The following is an 18,462-nucleotide window of genomic DNA, read 5'->3' on the forward strand; positions in this document are numbered from 1 at the left end:
GATTGATCAGGTAGGATGCTACAGAGCCTGTAGCACATAAAACATAATTTCCAGAATCTAACAAGTTGCAATTCAAGTAATAAGTATATTTATATTAATATTAGCTGTTAACTTAAACAGGCAACCTAGAGTTTCTAAAAGAATGCCTGCAGTTATATACTTGTTTTAAGGTTATGGGAAATCCTTTTATATGTCAAATTAAAGGACACTATTGCTGAATGATATATGGAATGCGGAATAATTCTAGTGATAGCTAATATTTTAAAACAGAACTGAAGCATTTAATCAGGATTTTTTGCTTGTTTTGATAATTACAAAATTATATTTAGTAGAACACAGGAGTCTGTCATTAAAATAATGATTTTCGTGTATTTATTGTGCTGTGTATTCTTTGGATGGAATTATGTACAATATGGTTATGACTAGCCTTGACCAGGTGATAGATTAAATTGAAAGATTATTCTTCTTAATCTTTAGACTCTAAACAACCTCCCAATATGTTGCAACATGAATGTGTCTTTGGGGACAGAACCCAGTCTGCACCACATGGCTGACTGCCAGACCTTTCCACTGGAAAGCCAGCTATTATTTTCTACTTTGTACTGCACAGTAGGGTGCATCCACCCCTTTACAGCATTCAGCCATAGCTTTTTATTTTACGGTAATCTTTTGTACTAGATATTCACAGGAATAAATTTTCTCTAGCCACGTAGGTCACGCTTCTCCCAAGCCAAAGCTGAAACGCAATAGACTCATTTCATTCCTTGAAGTGTCTTTGTAAAAATTGTAATCTCTAGCTAGGGTTTTTCCTGGAAATGGACACGTTTTTACCCTGTCGCTGGCATTGTAGGCATACCTTATACAATTTCATTGCCATACTTCGGCAGACAAGCAAACAAAAGTAAATTAGGAAGTAGTTTTGCATTCTTTCATTATACCTGGAATCGTAATGGAAAAAGAAAGGAGTAAAAGTAATAATACAGTGTAAATCAGTAATTGGTATCACAAGCATCTTTTAGAACATAGTTAGGGAATCTGCCATTGAGCTGTCAAAGTGAGTTTCTCTCCATGCTTATTTTCTTCTTGAGATTTGACTAAATAATTCAAAACCATGAAGCGAACAATAATTCTAAATCTTAATCCCGTCCTTCCTTCGACTGTTCCTAAAATCTTCTCAACTAAAGTGTCAGTTCTACATCATTGAAATGTAGGTTAGACCAACAGAAGCTGCTCAGTGATATGACTTAGGTGTCTTTGTCTTGAATGTTAAAACAGTGTTTCGAGATTTGAAGATAATAGTGTGAATTCTTACATAAGCCTTTCTCTGCATGCTGTACAGATATCTAAAATATAGTAAAACTTCTTATTCTTTCTAGTAATGGCTAGAGGAAACTAATAAATGGAAATGAATGTTGATGTAGATCATCATGCCCTTTAAGTGGAAGAAGCCATTAAATCTAGACATCTCTGCCACTGCTGCATTTCACTCCTGCCTGAAGGTAGCCATAATTGCATCTTTTCTTTATTAAATATGAAACTATTACATATGAAGGAACTTGTTATGCTAAAAAAAAAAAAAAATTAACAATCATCTTAGCAAAGACAACTTTCAATGCCTCCTTAAGAGTCTTCAGAATCTCAGGCTCTTTTAGTAGGCACCAACTTGTCTTGAATAGCCCTGTCATTAAGAAACTGAGCTGCCAATGAGTCCAGTCTACTGAAGCAGTATTCAGTCAAGCCAGAACCCCTTGGTTCCCAGGAAATAACTCTGTGGTCGATCTAAGCCTGCCCTGCCTGCCCTCAGCTTCCATCCCTGGGTGCGTATATCCAGCCCTTCCCTTGCATTGGTCGTTGTGCTTATGTCATTGTAGATGATACCCACCTTTCCCTAAGCTGCTGCAGCTGAAAACCGCCCTAAGGCAGTGGGGAAAGTGCAGAGGTGGCAGCTCAGGCTTAAATTGGTTTCTGCTGGTGTGAACCTGCACCTTGCAATTCCTCTCTAGATAAGTTCAGCTCTTCAGGAAAAAACAGTTTCAAATATTCTTGTCTGAGATTGCATTAGTTGTAGTTGATTAAGTAATAGGCGCACATTGGCAAAACACTGAATCAGGTTTGGGTAGTAGATCCATCAAAAGAAAAAAAAGTAGTGCCATGCAATTCTTTAAACTCTGGAAAAAATACACATTTTGAAATAATATACATCCCTCTGAATCATTTTCCATGTAGCGAGGACCTTCCAAGAATGACGTGTTATACTGGATAAAATATGCTCAAAGTGGATAGGGTGCTTAAAAGAGTTAAACCTTAACACAGATTGTACTAATAAAAATTGCAGAGAGAAGTAGTGTACATCTGAATATATTAGCACATATGGGAACTGATATATATTAGTTTGGAGCGAAAGCTAAATTTTCAGTGTGTTAGCTCTCTCTTTTTATAGTGAATCCATTCTGTCACATTTTGAAGGTGACAGGAATTTGCATCTTTTTCAAGTAAATTAGAATACTAACAGACACCACTTTACCAAGTCAAGACATTGCTGTGGCTGGAAGAAAGACAATAGAAAGTAAGACAAGCAACTACAAATCGTACAATTCCTGAGTGAATTCTGTGTAGCCTAATAATTCAAGATGGTGAAGCGAACAGCAGATAAAGCATCTCAGATATCAAATAAGCCAGTCTGGCACAGCATTTAAAAGCACTGACACGTGTACTAGACACATTTGGCTGACCTTTTGTTTATTTTCTTGGAACATCACCTCAGAGAGTAAGGCTGAAATTTCTGTGAGGATTATTTCTAGAGTAATTTCATTGTTACTTATTGTATATCATAGTATGAATTTTACATATATGCTTAAGGAAAAGTAAATGTAGCAAAACCAACAGGCTTTTTCCCTCTCAGCTGTCTTACACTGTCTAACTTGAAACCCTTTGTATAGAGTTCAGGCTCAGAATGCATGGAGCAACTTGGAAGTGACCCTGGAAAATAAATTACTGTTTCAAAGAGTTTTTCATGCATTTCTTGTGTGCTTTTGTTTCATTTGGCATAATTGTTTTTATATACTAACTCATAAATATGGGGTTATAACTGTTATTTGTACTTTTATGCTATTTTGAATCCTGCAGCTTTATTTGCAATATTACTGTCTTTTTTGTATAGTTAGTATTGTCTAATGAACTTATAAATACTTCATTCTACTAGAATTTTAATAATGCCATCTGTTCACTTGACGGAAAATGGCAAAGCACGTTGAAGCAACTGCCTCTTTTTCTTGACAGCTGTATTTTTAAAGCTTAAGATTTAAGTTTCCAGTTTTTTCTTTAGCAGTGGCAGCGAACAATATTGCAAACAAAAGGATACCTTTTTGCACAAATCTTACTTTGTGAATTACATGTATGATTTTCTGTAGATGCAGTTTGGTTTTTTGATCAGTAGTAAACAGTATTATTTTTTCTTTTTAGTAGAACTTGTTTTCTACCATGGCAGAAAGTAAAGTAATCCTAGAGAGGTCAGTAAAGTACATCACGGTTAGTAGCACTTGACATCTTTGTCCAACCTTCTTACTCATCCTGGCATCTCTGTCCCTCTCTCCCTGCATCTCCTCCTCTTTAAACTCTGTTTTGAAGCTTTGTTCTTTGGCTCTTCTTTCCAGTTTCAGTCTTGCTTTATTTACGTTAATGTTTGTCTTTTGAACCACCAACTTCTGGTATAGTTATTAGGCTGTTCTCTTTGGTGTACTGTTTTGCAACTTAATCTCACTCCTGCAGTTAGGTGTCAAAACAAGTGGCCTGATGTTTAGAATGGGTCAAGTCCTTAGTAGCTCCTGAACGCATTAGTGCTGCTGCACATTTATTGTTTGTGAAAATCACATGGCCTTATATGTATGCTTCTGTGGATGTGAGACCCAAATGGATGAACTACTGCAGCTCTGGTGTTCCTTAGCTGGGTAGATGCGGAATATAAAGACAGTGTCTAAGGAGCAGTTGCGTCACGGGGTTGTTTATCCAAATTCCTCTTCCAGGTAGTTGTGTGGTGCTTGCTTATGTGAGAAACTCCCGTTGGCATTGACAGAACTGAATGGCAGGCCTGGTGAAGAAGTTGGGAAGAATGATGCTTTAACTGACAAAGTACGAGATTCCTCAATCATGACTGTTTCAAAACTATTTTGAAGGCATGGGGAGAAGGGACTTAGATTATGAATTACCCTTTTAATACTTGCAGGAGTAGATTTCTCGCTTGGTTGCCTGCTCTCAGTGTGTGATCATTAGTAGTTCTCTTAGATTGACAATTTGGGAGATAGACACAGCTCCTTATCCCAGCAGGTGGCAACTTCAGCCATGCTGAAGAGGTGCGGTTGGCTCTGGTTCCCTTTATTCCACTGACAGAAGTGGTACTTCCACTCTCTCTTACTGCTGTGTTAGATATAGTTTATTAGCTTCCCAGCTGATTTCTTTATATATTTCCTGAGTTCTTATTAGTATTTCAATTAATTTACCATCTGCATTGGATTTTGTTAGTTAAATAAAAAAGCACATGAAAGTAATTTGGTCTTGCATGAACACATCCAGTTCTTCATTCACTCTAAGCTTGTACATCTGTCTTTGCAGTTTTCTTTTGGATGTTTCTACAATTTTTTTTCCTTGTTCCTTGATATCTATCTGTCAGGTAAGCTGTGAGCAGAGAATTCCTTCTGAAACTACCAGCATAATCTGTTCTCCGCATGGCTGTGTGTCTGAGGCTCGTTTGCCTTGCAACCTCTAAAAATGGGATGCTTTCTGTCACCATGTCTTTCTCATGTTCCTGACTGCAGGGGTATTGTCATTTACCTCCTTTGCTTATGTCTGAATGTTTTGGTCAGCTAGATCCGTTTGATGGGGCAACCACCTGTGCCTGATAGTACAGTCAGTGCTCCGTCTGAAGTCTGTGTCAAAGTTTTGGTGCTTAAAGTTGGTATGCAGTAGATTTGTTTGCGTAGTGGAGCGTGAGGATGTGTTGGTAGGTGTATTCAGAAATGAGAAAATCATCAGTCCACTGAGGACTGGGTTCTGCCTGTTGATTTTTGGTTGGTTGGTTGGTTTTTTGTTTTTTGTGGAATCTCTTTAGAGGAACCACTGTGGATAAAAGGACTGAGTAATCTGGATGCTGATGTACCGAGGTATTTAATGACCATAACTCCCGATGTATGTGGACTGTTAGGTGCCATGACTTTGTGATGTGTTGAGTTGCTGAAGTGTCTTGATGTTGGCTGTCACAGTGTGTCCTCGAGGTTTACACAAGAGCAATCAGAGGTATATAAAGAGAGTTTCACTTGGAACATTCTTGTTTTCTGCCAGGAACAACTGGTATGTGTCACATTTTTTATGTTGCTTTTTAGTAAGCTCACCTTCATCAATTATTTCACGCATTAAATCAGAGATCCATTACACGGTGCAGAGCCTTAAGTTGATGCCAAAGGGTCACAAGTGGTTGAGTCCCTACCACTTAGTGAATTATCATTCTCACTTGAGCTTTTAGAGAGTTTTGGAAATCCTAGTGCACGTATCGCTGCCTGAAAACTTTTCTAAGTCTGGCCTATTATCTTTAAAACTGTACCTGCTACTAAGGAGAGTTAAAATTTTGCATTTGTTGAAAAGTCAGTGTAAGAATACTGAAATCCACAACATGTCTTCGATTTTTTTTTGTTGTTGTTGTTCAGCAGCCAGAAAGATAGATTTTGGTGGGTGGTTTTTTTATTTTTGCTTGTATAATTCCTGTGGTTTATAATTATCTGTCGTTATAAATCTTTTTATAGTAAAACTGTCTAGTTTAGAAATTCAGATGGTACTGTCATTGTCTTTCATAGAGAGCTATCTATAATTTTGTAGTTACATATTCTGTTCATTTACCCTCACTGAAGTTATAATTATTTTTTTTCTAATAGTCTCCTCCTTGCAAGCAAAATGTTTCACTTATGGTGGTGGTACCGATATGTAGTAAATAGTTCAATCTTCTCTTGGTTTCAATCTGTTTATCCTGTTAGTGTAACATATTATTTTTTCAAAGACACCGAAGTCCTGAATTATCTGCACATCATTATTCGGTAACACTCAACACACAGACACCGAGAGCTTGATTATGATTACAAACAAATCAGCTAAAATATCATAAAAGCAAAAAGGCTTAATTTGTAAATTTTATTCTGTCACTTTTTCGTCTTCAGTATTATCCAGATTAATTTGAACAGTTTCTCAGTTTCTCAGTTTTCAGTCTCCTGGGTAAAATAAATAAAATACATCCCTAATACAAATGTACGTATGTTATAGTTACAGTAGAGTTTCTTCAGAGGGATTGAAATGATTCCCCTGACGTAAATACATTTCACACCGGATCACTACACCCTCCCATGTGGTAACCTATCATCTCAAGCTCTAATGATCCCTTACCCTTGTTGACGTTAGCAAACTTTTCCTCGGGGGCATTTTCTTTTGTTTCATTTGTCAGCCGGTCTAAAGAGAAGACTGCTCAGTCTCGATTTTTCTGCAGATGTTGAGGATTTTACTGCAAAGTTCAGTAACACGACATTTGTTTTCAATGTAGTCAGAGACACGGAAACAAGAAAATTGGGCAGGCTGCAAAGTTTCTTGTTCTACTTTAGATTCTCTATAGCAGAAAAACACTGGAATCTGAAGATTTTGAAACAACTTCATAAGAGTGTGATACGTTACAATTTTATTACATGGACATGTTTTTCCCTTAAAAATTCCTATATGTTTCTAAACAGAAAGAGGTGAGAATACAGTAAACAAAAAGGTAGGGATGAGAACAAAATAGAAATAATTAAAAGGAAAAAGTATAGTAAATGCATTGGTATTTGATGCTCTTCTTCCCCAAAGTAAGCGTAAGATTATGTTTTTCCCGACAAGTGTAAGTTTCTTATAGTCTCTTGCTGTCACTGAGCCTTATGCCGAATTTCCTGCACCAGAAGCTGAGAACCTGCTGAAATTTCTTGGCCTGTTTGGGCCAGCAAACCTTTGAAGCCTCACTCCATGCCAGGGATGGGAACTTGGTGGCACCGAGCTGTGTGCGCTCTGGGATCCCATCCCTTGCCTTGCAGCGCTGGGAGGGGAGGATGGGCCGTATACAGATGTTGGGGAAGGAGGAGGAAGCGCCTTTCCTTAAAATCCTCCAGACAGCTTATCTGTCAGGAAGAGGTATTCATGGACTAGGAATGAACAAGCCAAACCCAACAGGGCCAGCAGGGTCCAAAGAGTATGCATAATAATATACGTCTTTCAAATATCCAAATGTCTTGCAATGAACAAGATCCAATGTGGCTTTCTCAGGTTGTTGGAGCTTTGTAGGACCTGCTTCGAGTAGCGTTCTCTTTTAATGATCTCCTTCAGCCCTGGATCGCTATGCATAACAGGAATGCCGCAACATTGAATATATAAAAGCGTTTTTGGTTTCCAATGTCTGCTGTAGCAGTTCTATTGATTTCAGTGGAGTTGCTTAAGGTATATGACTGAGTAGTATTTGACCCAACAGGGATGTAATTTTTTCCTTCTCCTTGAAAGCACCTGCTGAACACAATAAAACTTCAACCTTTGTGCAGTATATTTGAAACACATTCAAAAGTGAAGGAACAGCTCTATTGAATAGTGAGAGAACAGCTTAGTAGTGTTAATGCTGTTTCTGAAATACATCAGTTGCAGTAAAATTTAAGGATACCTTATACCTGGCAACCAGCAGGATTCTGGGACCAAAAAATAGGAGAAAATCAAGTTTGATTTAACAAGCATGATACTGAAATTGTATTACTACTGGATGAGAGACTTCCTTCACCGAACATCTTTGCAAGACCCGTAATCAATTTTAAAGAAAGTTGCCTGCAACAGCTAGTGCAGTGAATGCCAAACCAAATTGAGTGCCAGGCAAGAAAAGTGTTAGATACAGGCAAAAAGGTGTAGCTGTAAACTGCTAAGTATGAAAAAAATCCAAAGTTGTTATACATGCTCTTCAGCCCGTTGTCTAGTGGCTGTATTCCAGTAATAAACAATGATGATTGCACCTCATTGACTGATAAGATAGATGAGCTAACCAATTTAACACTCTCTTCAACAGTTGTGTTGAATAGGATATGAAGTCATAGGCTAATTACCATAAAACACAATTGTAGACTTTACATGTGACTTTACGCTGCTAGGCTCATTATTGCTGAGCAGCGCTCACACAGAGCCAAGGGCTTTTCTGCTCCTTACGCCACCCCACCAGCGAGGAGGCTGGGGGGGCACGAGGAGTTGGGATGGGACACAACTGGGACAGCTGACCCCAGGGATAGTCCAGATCATATTCCATACCACGCAGCAGTACAGCAAGCAGCGAAAGCAAAAAGCAGCCACTAACGAGCACTAGGCTCTAATATACAGTGAGGCAAGCAAGCGCCATGGCAAGCACAGGAGCCTGCAAATTAATAGCTCAACAGCAATAACAGCTATAAATTCAATCTAGCTCATTCCAATCAAACCTGTTGTTATCTTGAACCCTTCGAGCCCCACGTTGGGTGCCAAAAAGGACTGTCGTGGTTTAAAGTCTGCAGTTGACGTAGTGTAATTATCACGCATAAAGTCTACATGTGTTAATTACATGCGGCTTTTGCTTTACCTATTAAACTGTCTTTATCTCAGCCCACGACTTTTCTCATTTTTACTCTTCCGATTCTCTCCCCAATCCCACTGTGGGGGAGTGAGCGAGAGGCTGCGTGGGGCTGAGTTGCCGGCTGGGGTTAAAACATGACACTTGGTGAAGTACCTTCACTGCAGGAAACTATTAAGTTTCTTCCTGGCGGTCAGAGACCGGGTTCCAACATGTTTTTTGGTGTATTCAACTTGAGAGACTTTTACGGAATTTTATAAAACTTCTAGCTGATGTGAGGCAGATATCATTCCACAAGTTCAGAGGCACATCCATCCTCCCACTCTTTAAACAGAAGTGAGAAGGTAAATCTATATTAATTATAAAGCAATTTTCTTGATCATAATTTTGTGGAAATACCCTCCTTAGATTAGCCTAAATTGCTGCATCAAGTGTACAGTTGAGAATTTTTTGTCCATGGATACAGAAGGTGCAGAGCTATCAGTATGCTGTGTACTGCTAAGCGATTTCAGAAACAAGAGCAAAATCTGGATCTTCCATGTGCCTTTCTGTTCTCACAAGGGCTGGTGATACTTTCAGAGGGTCCCTTTTGGAAGTTTTCTGGTCGTTGTTCTGCAAAATTGCTCCGATGTTTCATCAGTTTTGTGAAGGCTAAGGCCATAGAAAACAATGAGCATCCAAACATTTAGGTGTCTCTAATGAAGTCAGATGCACTGTCTCCTGGCTTCTTTTTTGTGTAGTGCCCTGTTTGCTTATATGTAAAGGAGTGTATAAAAATTATAGGACACCTGGCAGACAGTATGTTTCTCTGCTTACCGTCTGCAATGAAGTCTTGGTTCGGGACTTAGTTAACTTTTTCTGATCCATGTTACTTTGTTGTTTAAGAAGAGGAAAAACTGAGCATCCTTTTTCAGGGACTTTTAAAAATGTGGATCTTACTGTTGATGTAAAAAGGCTAGAATTCATGTTTTGTTCTGCTTCAAGGAAGGAAACCTAGTGTGCCACCAGGGATCAATACTAATGAATATTCCCTTTTGATGTCTAAGTCTATGTCTAAACAAACTGTCTATGTTAGTTTTCTATGAAGTAACATTAAAAGTGCTTCTGAATTCTGAAATAAATCCAGAGAGTTGAGAGTTAGGAGAGCTGTTCAGGTGCTTTCAGTGAGATTGTGCCGTAAGAAGCAAGAACATTTTTGAATGACGGCTTTAGCATTTCTGCTATATATGTGTGATATCACTGCTTCAGGAAACTCACCCTCAGCTAAGGTGTCTTTGAAAGATCTTACAAATTCAGTGGACACACAAGCTGCTAGATGCAAGGTGTCTAAAATAAGGATTGCAGAGCGTCTCAAACAAGGCTGCAAATAGCAATTAGAATAGACTGACAACTCATCTGATTGACGCCATTCTACCACAGAAATAAATTAAACCCGGTAAACTTTATTTCATGGTGGTGAAATCAGTCTTTAACCAGTCTACGCTTATCGATGTGGAATTTCTATTGACATGTGGGTGTATGACACTTCTCAAGGGAAAAAAAGCAGCAAAGATATTTACGCTAGTCTAATTGCATTCCAAACAACTTGTGTCTTATTAGCTGAAGGAAAAGGAGCCTAAAGCAAATTTTGAAAAGAAAAATTATTAGGTCAATCTGACATCTGCTGTGTGGTAAAACGTTCCTTGGGAAAATGTGACTGTACAGCTATCTGTGTTCTCATAAACAGAATTAATCCTAAGCATTTGTTTGCTGTCGTCAACGACAGTGGTGGACCAGCAGTAGTACTTAACTACGTAGAACAAAGAACAGTGTAAGACCAGGGAGAAAGTGCGATGTTGTTTTTCCAAAAGAGTTCCTGTGATAAAACTAACTAGGCATTAGAATTATTGCTTCCTTGATAAGTCAGAGTGTCATATCTGAAATATTGAAAGCTTGCTTTGCATTAAAGTTGTCTTTGTGACTACTCTGGCTTAGCATCTTGCAATTGTTGGAAGATCATTCACGTTTTTTTTTTTTTTTTTTTTAAAAAAAGCATGTGTAGAAAGACAAGTATGAAATGAGCTTATTTTTTTTAACATGTAAAATAAAATCTGAGTTTTTCCTATTGAATGAACTATTACACAATTTAACAGCCCTTCACACAACCCCCCAAAAAAGAGAACCGCAAACCAAGCTAAACGTAGCCTCGTGTATATTGTGCCAAATGCCAAACTTTCTGTGGAGGGTTTGTTTGTTGGGTTTTTTTTTCAGTCTGTTCCCTTTCTTGTTTTCTGCTTCTTTCTATCTTATTTGTCTTGGTTTATTATAGAAGCTTTCCCAGATGGATGTTGTCTTTAATTACCGTCCCAGTTATTATGCATATCTGTAGTGTGCTGTGCAGTTGTTAATTAGAAGTATATAGGTAGTAAAGCTGGGGTATTAAAGGTCTGTTAAATTGTAATTTTGTTCTTAAACCCCAAATCTTATCACAGACCTCTTCTCATCCTTCCATGCTTCTTCCCAATGTCACTAACCTCTGAAAGAGAGCTTTTTAAATAGCGATGTTTGCAAAGTTGTGAAGGTAAAACTGAGTTAACTTTATTCTTGTGGTCTGGGATAGTTACCTGGTTTTGAAAGTTTAGAAAATGAACCCTTTTGCGCACATTCAGGGGGCTGAACCAGCTCACGGTGGGGTAGAACAACATCATTGCTGCTGCAAGGGTTTTGCTCTGCAAACTTGGTGTACGGAGATGGGGAAGCCCTTGAAATTTAGTTCGGTTCTCCACAGTTCCTGGTTTTTCCAGTTGTGGTATCTGCGTGTTTATGCTCAAATTAACAAGACATGAACATAACGGAGTTTACAGCATCAGCTAAACCAGGGCATTCGGCTGGGCTACTGATGCATGCTTAGTGCTTCTGGAGGACAAAATCACCTCTTGCTCGGGTCGTGTGCTCGTCTGAGCTGCTCCCATCGCGCTGCTGCTGGCTGCCTACCTCGGCGTGCATCAGGCCACATTGAGGATCCTGGGCTTCAAAATACAGCTCGCAACAGCCGCGATCGAGCGGTACAGCTAAGTTAATGTATGCGCGTAGAGTGATTTCTTTTCCAGAGTTCATCACTTCATTTTTGAAACTGTTAAGAAGAATGTTGGCATATTCAGAGTGCCAGAACTAAATCGTACACGTTTCTTGTACTACTCTGTGTTAATAATGTCAGGTATCATAAAAAATTAATATGATCCTCCTAAATTCTGTGAACGGCAATACTACCAACAAATGGGATTGAGAGGGTGACACTTATTCATGTATCGTGGTTGATTGTATTTGATGTCTAAAGAAAAAGGGAACTCCAACTGCAAAGTTTCTAGTGGCTGGAGCATTTGTATGATCTCTTTCACAAACACTTGCTTTCTCCCAGGGTGTTTATCTCCCTCAGTGCAGACACTAATAAGACACTTTCCCCTCTCTGACTGTTTTCCCACGCAATATGCCATAATGGGGACCTTTATATTCAAGCACAGAATTTTTCTGAGAGATTTAACTCTATAGCAAGCTGCTCTTTATTGATGTACTTAATGTCTCTGAATTTATTTTAATGGTTAATCTGCTTCTTTAAAAGCTTCATATTTTAAAGGGGTGGAACTTGATTTACAAATAAGAGATCGCTGTGTTTGTACCTTTTAAACAAACAGAATTCATGGCTTTTAAATTAACAGGAGTATGCAAATTGAGGGTATTTTTCATCAGCCCCCTGTTACTTTCATATATTAACCAATCCTGTATTTTGGCTATTAAAATAATTTGTGGGAAAAGCTGCTGTTCCAATGATTTTCCCTGCATTTAGAAACTAAGTTGTAAGGGAAGTTTTGTACTCTGTGCTATGGATAAAACCACAGCAAAGTGGTGCCAGCACTGAGGTGGACGTGCATCCTATTGCTCGGCATGTACCTGGGCCTTAAAGACTGCATCTCCAGAAAAACAATTTGATTCACTCCCGGTTCATGGGGTCACGTTTCTTCCTTTACTCTTGGGCGGGGGGGGTGGGGGGGGGAAGGCCTCTTGTTAGGCCTTTGGTTTCTTTTAATATGGAAAATTATTTTCTAGCTCATTGTGTGGTAATTTAACTTGTATCTAGATGTATTAATAGAGTATTTGATGCTATTTTTCCCCTCTCCCCCTCATCTTTTGCTTTCCTGCTTCCCCTAAAAATATCTTCCATTTTTCCCACCAGTTCATAATCCCTGAATTGCAAACTTTATCTGTACAGTTCTAATACCAGACTTCCCAAACACTTTGTTTTCCTTTCTTCTGAAAAAAATGGCATACTGATTATATGTTTTTTATTCTGAAAAAGTATTGTCTCTAATAATTGTTCCATAAAACGTATGTTTATTGAGTACCATAGGTGTTATTTTTTTCCTTCCTGATCTGTTGGCATATTTCTTTTAATTTCCTCACAGAAAGAAATCAAAAGCTCTTTGATGTAATGACTGTCTGTCCGTGTTCATGTCTTGTACCCAGCAAAATGGACCCTGACCTGGACAGGGGCTTCATACCTCTATACAACTTCTTAATAAAAGTATGATTCCTTCATTGTAATTAAAGGAATTAACAATGAATCGCAAGGCAGGAGTGAGTGACACCTGTGTATCTCATGTTATACAAATTTAAGCACAGCATTACATATGTGTGGGAAGTTCCATGTTGGGTTGATGGCATTTGTAACATCTTGGAAATTGCAGTGGCAGTTATGTCTTGCAATGGTGTGAAAGCCATAGGATTGTGATGGTAGTCATTTATACTAGTTATGTTACAATAAATTCTTTTTGTTCGATTAGAGGGAGATCACTAGTATGATTTTACGATTTACCCATGCTTTTCAGCATATATATAAATGATTTGGGTAAAAGGATGCAGGGTTGAAGGTAATTTGAAAAATTAGATTTTTTAACAAAATATATTTTTTTTAGGTTATGAAGTTATTTGGGGTGCTAAAAGTACTGAGTGACCGAGAGACAAAACAGCTGACAAAGCTAATACTGATAAATGCTGACTGCTTTACATGGGGGAAGATGTTTTTAAATTTACATATACAGTAGTGGTCTCTTAATTAGTTGTTAATGCTCTGGAGAGAGATATTGGTATTACAAAATAGAAATGTTTGAAAATGTTAGCCCACTGTTCAATAAACATCAAGAAACAGTTAAAATCTTAGGAATTACTCCTTTCAAGCAGAGAGAAGACCCCTAAATCCATCCCTGTGTCATTGCTTAAGTCCCCATCGTGTTTTCCTGAGCTGCAGTGTTGCCTGTGGCTGAGGACTTCCCATCCCGGCAGGATGCAGTGGGACAGAGGAGGCAGGAGCGCTGCGAGGGACCAGCAGTGCCGAGCGGCTTCCTTGGCACCAGCAGCAAACCAGACCAGACTTCTCCAGCCAGGAAAGGTTCTGACGGGGTGTGAAGCAGAGAAGGGCTCGTTTGAGAGCTTTGTAGAAGCACAGGCTCCACAAAGTGAATAGAGGGTGTCAGGTGAAAGTCATCATGTGCGGATTCAAAAGAAAATATGGGTAGTTTTTCTCATAATATGTGTTTAAACCATGGAACTCGGAGGACATAGTGAATGCTGAAGGATGATGGCTCAGGTTTAAAAAACAAACAAAATCTAACACCCCTCCTGCCCCCCAAAAGTGTGAGGAAGAAAACCCCATCCTAGTCTTTTAAAGAGAAAAATATCACCACTGATTCAAGAAACGTTTGATCCATTGGTTACTGAAAACTGAGAGAATACTCCAGGGAAAGCGTCATCATGTTATCACTTGGTTTTCTGTCGTTCACATCTTCTGTTGCTCACTGTTGGAAATAAGGTAGGGGAGATGGATTTGAGTCTTAACTTTGGCTGTTCTTGTAACTGGTATATAGATCTGTCCAGTCAAGGAAGATTCTGTGATCACTGAACATTGTCAAGTATGTGTTACACATTGCATTGCAAACAACAGAACTACCTTAAATAGCTCAACCAAGTTTATCGCTGTGTTCTGCATGTGTAAATTACAGGTATATCATTTAATTGGGGGTAAGAGATGACTTATCATCACTCCTAGTTGTAAAATATATTATTTTACTTGGTGTCACTCAATTTTGAGGAGAAATCTGTATGACTATCAGGTGTTCTTTCATTGGAAATTGGGTCTTGAAATCTGTTTTCTAGAAAATGTGTTTTTTTTCTAGCTTTATTGTTTAAAAGTTCATCTTAAATGGCAAGATATGTAGAGCCTTTGCTGGTGATAACATTGAAATACTTGTAAATGTGCCCTTCTCAAGGAGAGTCTTGAGATCCCTCTTTCACCTGGGGTTGATTTTGGAGAAAATGTAGTGTACTGTTAAGCAGCCTAGGTGATACTATGTCTGTATCTGACAGAGATGTGTGAAAATCCACTCAATAGAGATGTATCAAAATATGTGTAAATAAAGGGCCACAAATATAAACATACGATCTTTCTCTGTGAGATTCAATCTATTTGGTGACTTAAAATTAATTTGCAAAGCATAGTGATTTGATTGCTAGTATCAAGTAAGAGGTTACAAATACTTCCTTTCACGTTTTCAGAAACAGCTAACCAACTGGGGGTTTGTAAGGGTGTGTTTAAGCTGCTTTTGGTATGACTGAACTGGAAGTTGGAAATGTTTCCATGTTTCCAAATGGCAGATGCATTCTTGCTGTATAACTGTTTTCCCTTTGTTTTCAGAAATATCACTCAATGTTTTAGCTAGTGCTCTGGTATTGTACCTGTACTTATTTTTACGTGTTTAAATTACAAAAAAATGCATGAGAGTCTGCTTACATTTGAAAGGACAAAACATAATAGTGTGTGTGTGTATATATATTTATAAATAAATAAAAAAATATATAAAACCCCTTGTAATCTATGAGCTTTTAACGTGTTATGCCAGATCACATCAGTGATATTCTTGTAGTCTTATGGTCACAAGGCTTTTTTTCCCACATCCAAAGAAGTCAACAGGAATAGCATCTTTGATCTTCAGAACAGAAAGTCTAAGTCTACTCACGAACTTGTTCATTTATGTAGGATGTTGGTGGCATATACTTGGTAGCAAAGAGCCTTTATTTCTCAGACTGTGCAATGCTAACAATTGTCTTACTGAATTGAATATAAATGGAGGAGAATAATATAGGACTTATGGGTTTAGCTGGCCTGTGAATTGTCTTATGAAATGTAGGAATCTTCGTATTCTTATTAAGTCAGGACAGAAGTCCTGAATACTTTATCCTAATTTTAATTCACTTTTAGATTTAGAAGTTTAAAAGATTGTAAATGCACACCAGTCTCAGGATATTTCAGTTACTTTACTGAACCTTGTTAGAAGTTTTGTACAACGGTGCAAAAATGGTTTGAAGTGTGTATCTTGTTCTTCATTCAGTCTAGAAACTTCCCTGAGTGCCTGATTGTTTGTTTTGTTTCCTCTTAGATGAAACGACGCCTAAAGAAGTCAGCAGGGTAAGTGCTACTTTCCCTCCTTTCTAAAAAGAAGTGTAGTCTCTGAGGCCCGCTGTTCACTTGGGATGATTTTTGTGCAGTCTCTGATCAAGATTTGACTCTATTCCCAGGACATAAGTGGGTCTCCAGAGGAAAAAAAAATTGGTGTACTGACTGACTAGAGAAAAGTTAATAAGGAAAATAAGTATTAAGAACACTTGATTGGCTGTAAATAAATAAAGGGGTATTTTGCATTTACAAATTTAGAGTTCTTACAGTGCAATTTTCATGATCCACTTTTAAAAAGGTACTTCATGGAAACCAGGAAAATCATGGGACTTCGAGCATAACAGCAGGCTATTTAATCAGTGTTACTGCCTCAAGAGATGGCAAGCGTAAAGAGGAAACGAGGGAAGGAATATGCTCCATCTAATACCTTCCTTTGAGATGTGATGTCATACAGTTAAGCTAGATTCTTTAATGGGAAATATTTTGCAGTGTACTGTATGAAGTGTAATGTAAAATCTTAAAAAACATATTCAGAAATAAATTCCCAACTCTAGCCTGACATCTGATCGACACTGTGTCCTGCAGTATATCAGTCCGTGGTTGAGGACTAGTTAGGGGGATCTGTTAGAAACTAGTGCCTTTGCTGGGAATGGCAAAAGATCAGTACAGGACAATCTGTTGCCCACAGATATGTCCACTCAGCCTGAAGCACCCAAATGTCATTTCATGTAAGGTGAGGGAGCTACTTGAAGCTTTCTGAGGTGTAATCATAGTCCTGTTTTGGTCCTCTTCTTGAATGTCTTGCCTAAACTATGTCATGTTCCCAGGAGAAAGACAATAGTGTCAGACATATTAAAAATAAGGGCTGATTGAAAGACTGCAAAAGCCGTCTGGGAGGTCTTGCTCTCAGTAGAAGTCCTCTGGAAAATGCTAGGGTGTGGAAGGAGTAGAAACAGGCTGGCAGAGGGCTGGCACAAGGGGGAACTGAAGTTCACCTCTTACGAGACTACAAAAAAGAGATTAAACGATGTCTAAAATGAGTTTATGCAAGCAGAAGTTCTCCATATATGTGATGTGCTATGGATGTATACGGGTGTTGAGAATTTAGGTGAAAATTAATATGTTATAGTAATTTATTAATTTATAACACAATTTTTGGTCACTCCTTAGTATTCAACAGTTTTGGCAGTTGAGTAAATACCTATTGGTGCAACCAAAGATTATTGTTGTTAGTATATCTCTATAGATTGTTTTGATTTCAAAAGAATTAAAGATCTGCCTAAAAATTGCAGAAGCCATAATTATTTCTGTGGAAGAAAGTTCCTCTTAATTGTCACTGATTTGGTAAATAGATTCACATTTTACCTAAAACCCTAAAATGGAGTTACAAAGCTAGGTTACCACATCTGAGCTATTTAAAGCAAAAAAAAGCAAGGTCTGGAACCCTGAACCCCCCCGTGTCTGCCCTGCCAGTGTCCCCCGCCGTCTCAAACACGCTGGTCCCAGCCACCTCAGCCCCTCGAAGTCACAGACGTGACTCGGGGTTTTCCTGAAGAAGGATGGGCTGTCACTTCAGGTCCTGCAGTCAGTGAGCTGCAGATGATACTTCAGATGTTCTTAAGCAAATGAATTCTCCCTTGGGTTTTTTTTAGCTATCAGTCATTGTGGACTTGGTGTGTATACTGTGTTACACTACTTTTTTTTTTTTTTTTTTTTAAAGTACAGTACTTGAGGGCACTCAGTAATGCACCATACTACAAATGAACACGTTTGTTAGTTTATAGTATTTTTGAATAATGCCGTATATAATGTACACCATTGTAATACATCCTCTTTCTTCAGCAGCAGCTCAAACAGATGCCAGTTTAATTAAAATCTGAACATAAATTAGAATTTAAATTAGGAAAGTTCTGTAGGTGAGTAATGTTTTTCAGGCAAAAAGACATTTCATTCTCACTGAAGAATTATGAGTTTTAAAGTCATTGTTACATTTTTTAATTCCTGAAAATGTCTGCAAGAAGCAGCTTATATCATAGAGAAGCAAAAATAAAGGTTAGTGAAAGGAAATTTATTGCGGAATTAAATCACCAACTGTTTTAAAACATTGTATTAGTTAGGAACCAAGGTAGAAATATGCTGAAAAATCTGGCTTTCATCGCTGGATATTTTTTTTTTCCATCTTTCAATGTGGGGCTGAGTGAAAACATTAAAACATTCATAGTCATATGCTGTGGTATCAGTTGCTTCAGTAGCCTCCTTTTCTGTTGTGCTTACACACGACAACAGAATTAAATTGGGGGAGGATATTTTTTGTTAAATTTATTTAACCCCTTTCTCCTCAAAAAAA

General features: G+C 38.2%; 1 protein-coding gene across 2 annotated transcripts in view; it reads left to right on the forward strand.

Annotated features, from left to right (window-relative positions):
* Positions 1-18,462, forward strand: part of PDE10A (phosphodiesterase 10A) — a 378,959-nt gene that overhangs the window by 285,873 nt on the left and 74,624 nt on the right. For both annotated transcript variants that reach the window (XM_010579892.1, XM_010579893.1), the window contains exon 3: positions 16,099-16,127. In XM_010579892.1, coding sequence (XP_010578194.1) covers positions 16,099-16,127 — 29 coding nt within the window. The remainder of the gene's footprint in view (positions 1-16,098; positions 16,128-18,462) is intronic.

This window comes from Haliaeetus leucocephalus, unplaced genomic scaffold (genome assembly GCF_000737465.1).
Source record: "Haliaeetus leucocephalus isolate CR32 unplaced genomic scaffold, Haliaeetus_leucocephalus-4.0 Scaffold687, whole genome shotgun sequence".
Classification (NCBI taxonomy): domain Eukaryota; kingdom Metazoa; phylum Chordata; class Aves; order Accipitriformes; family Accipitridae; genus Haliaeetus; species Haliaeetus leucocephalus.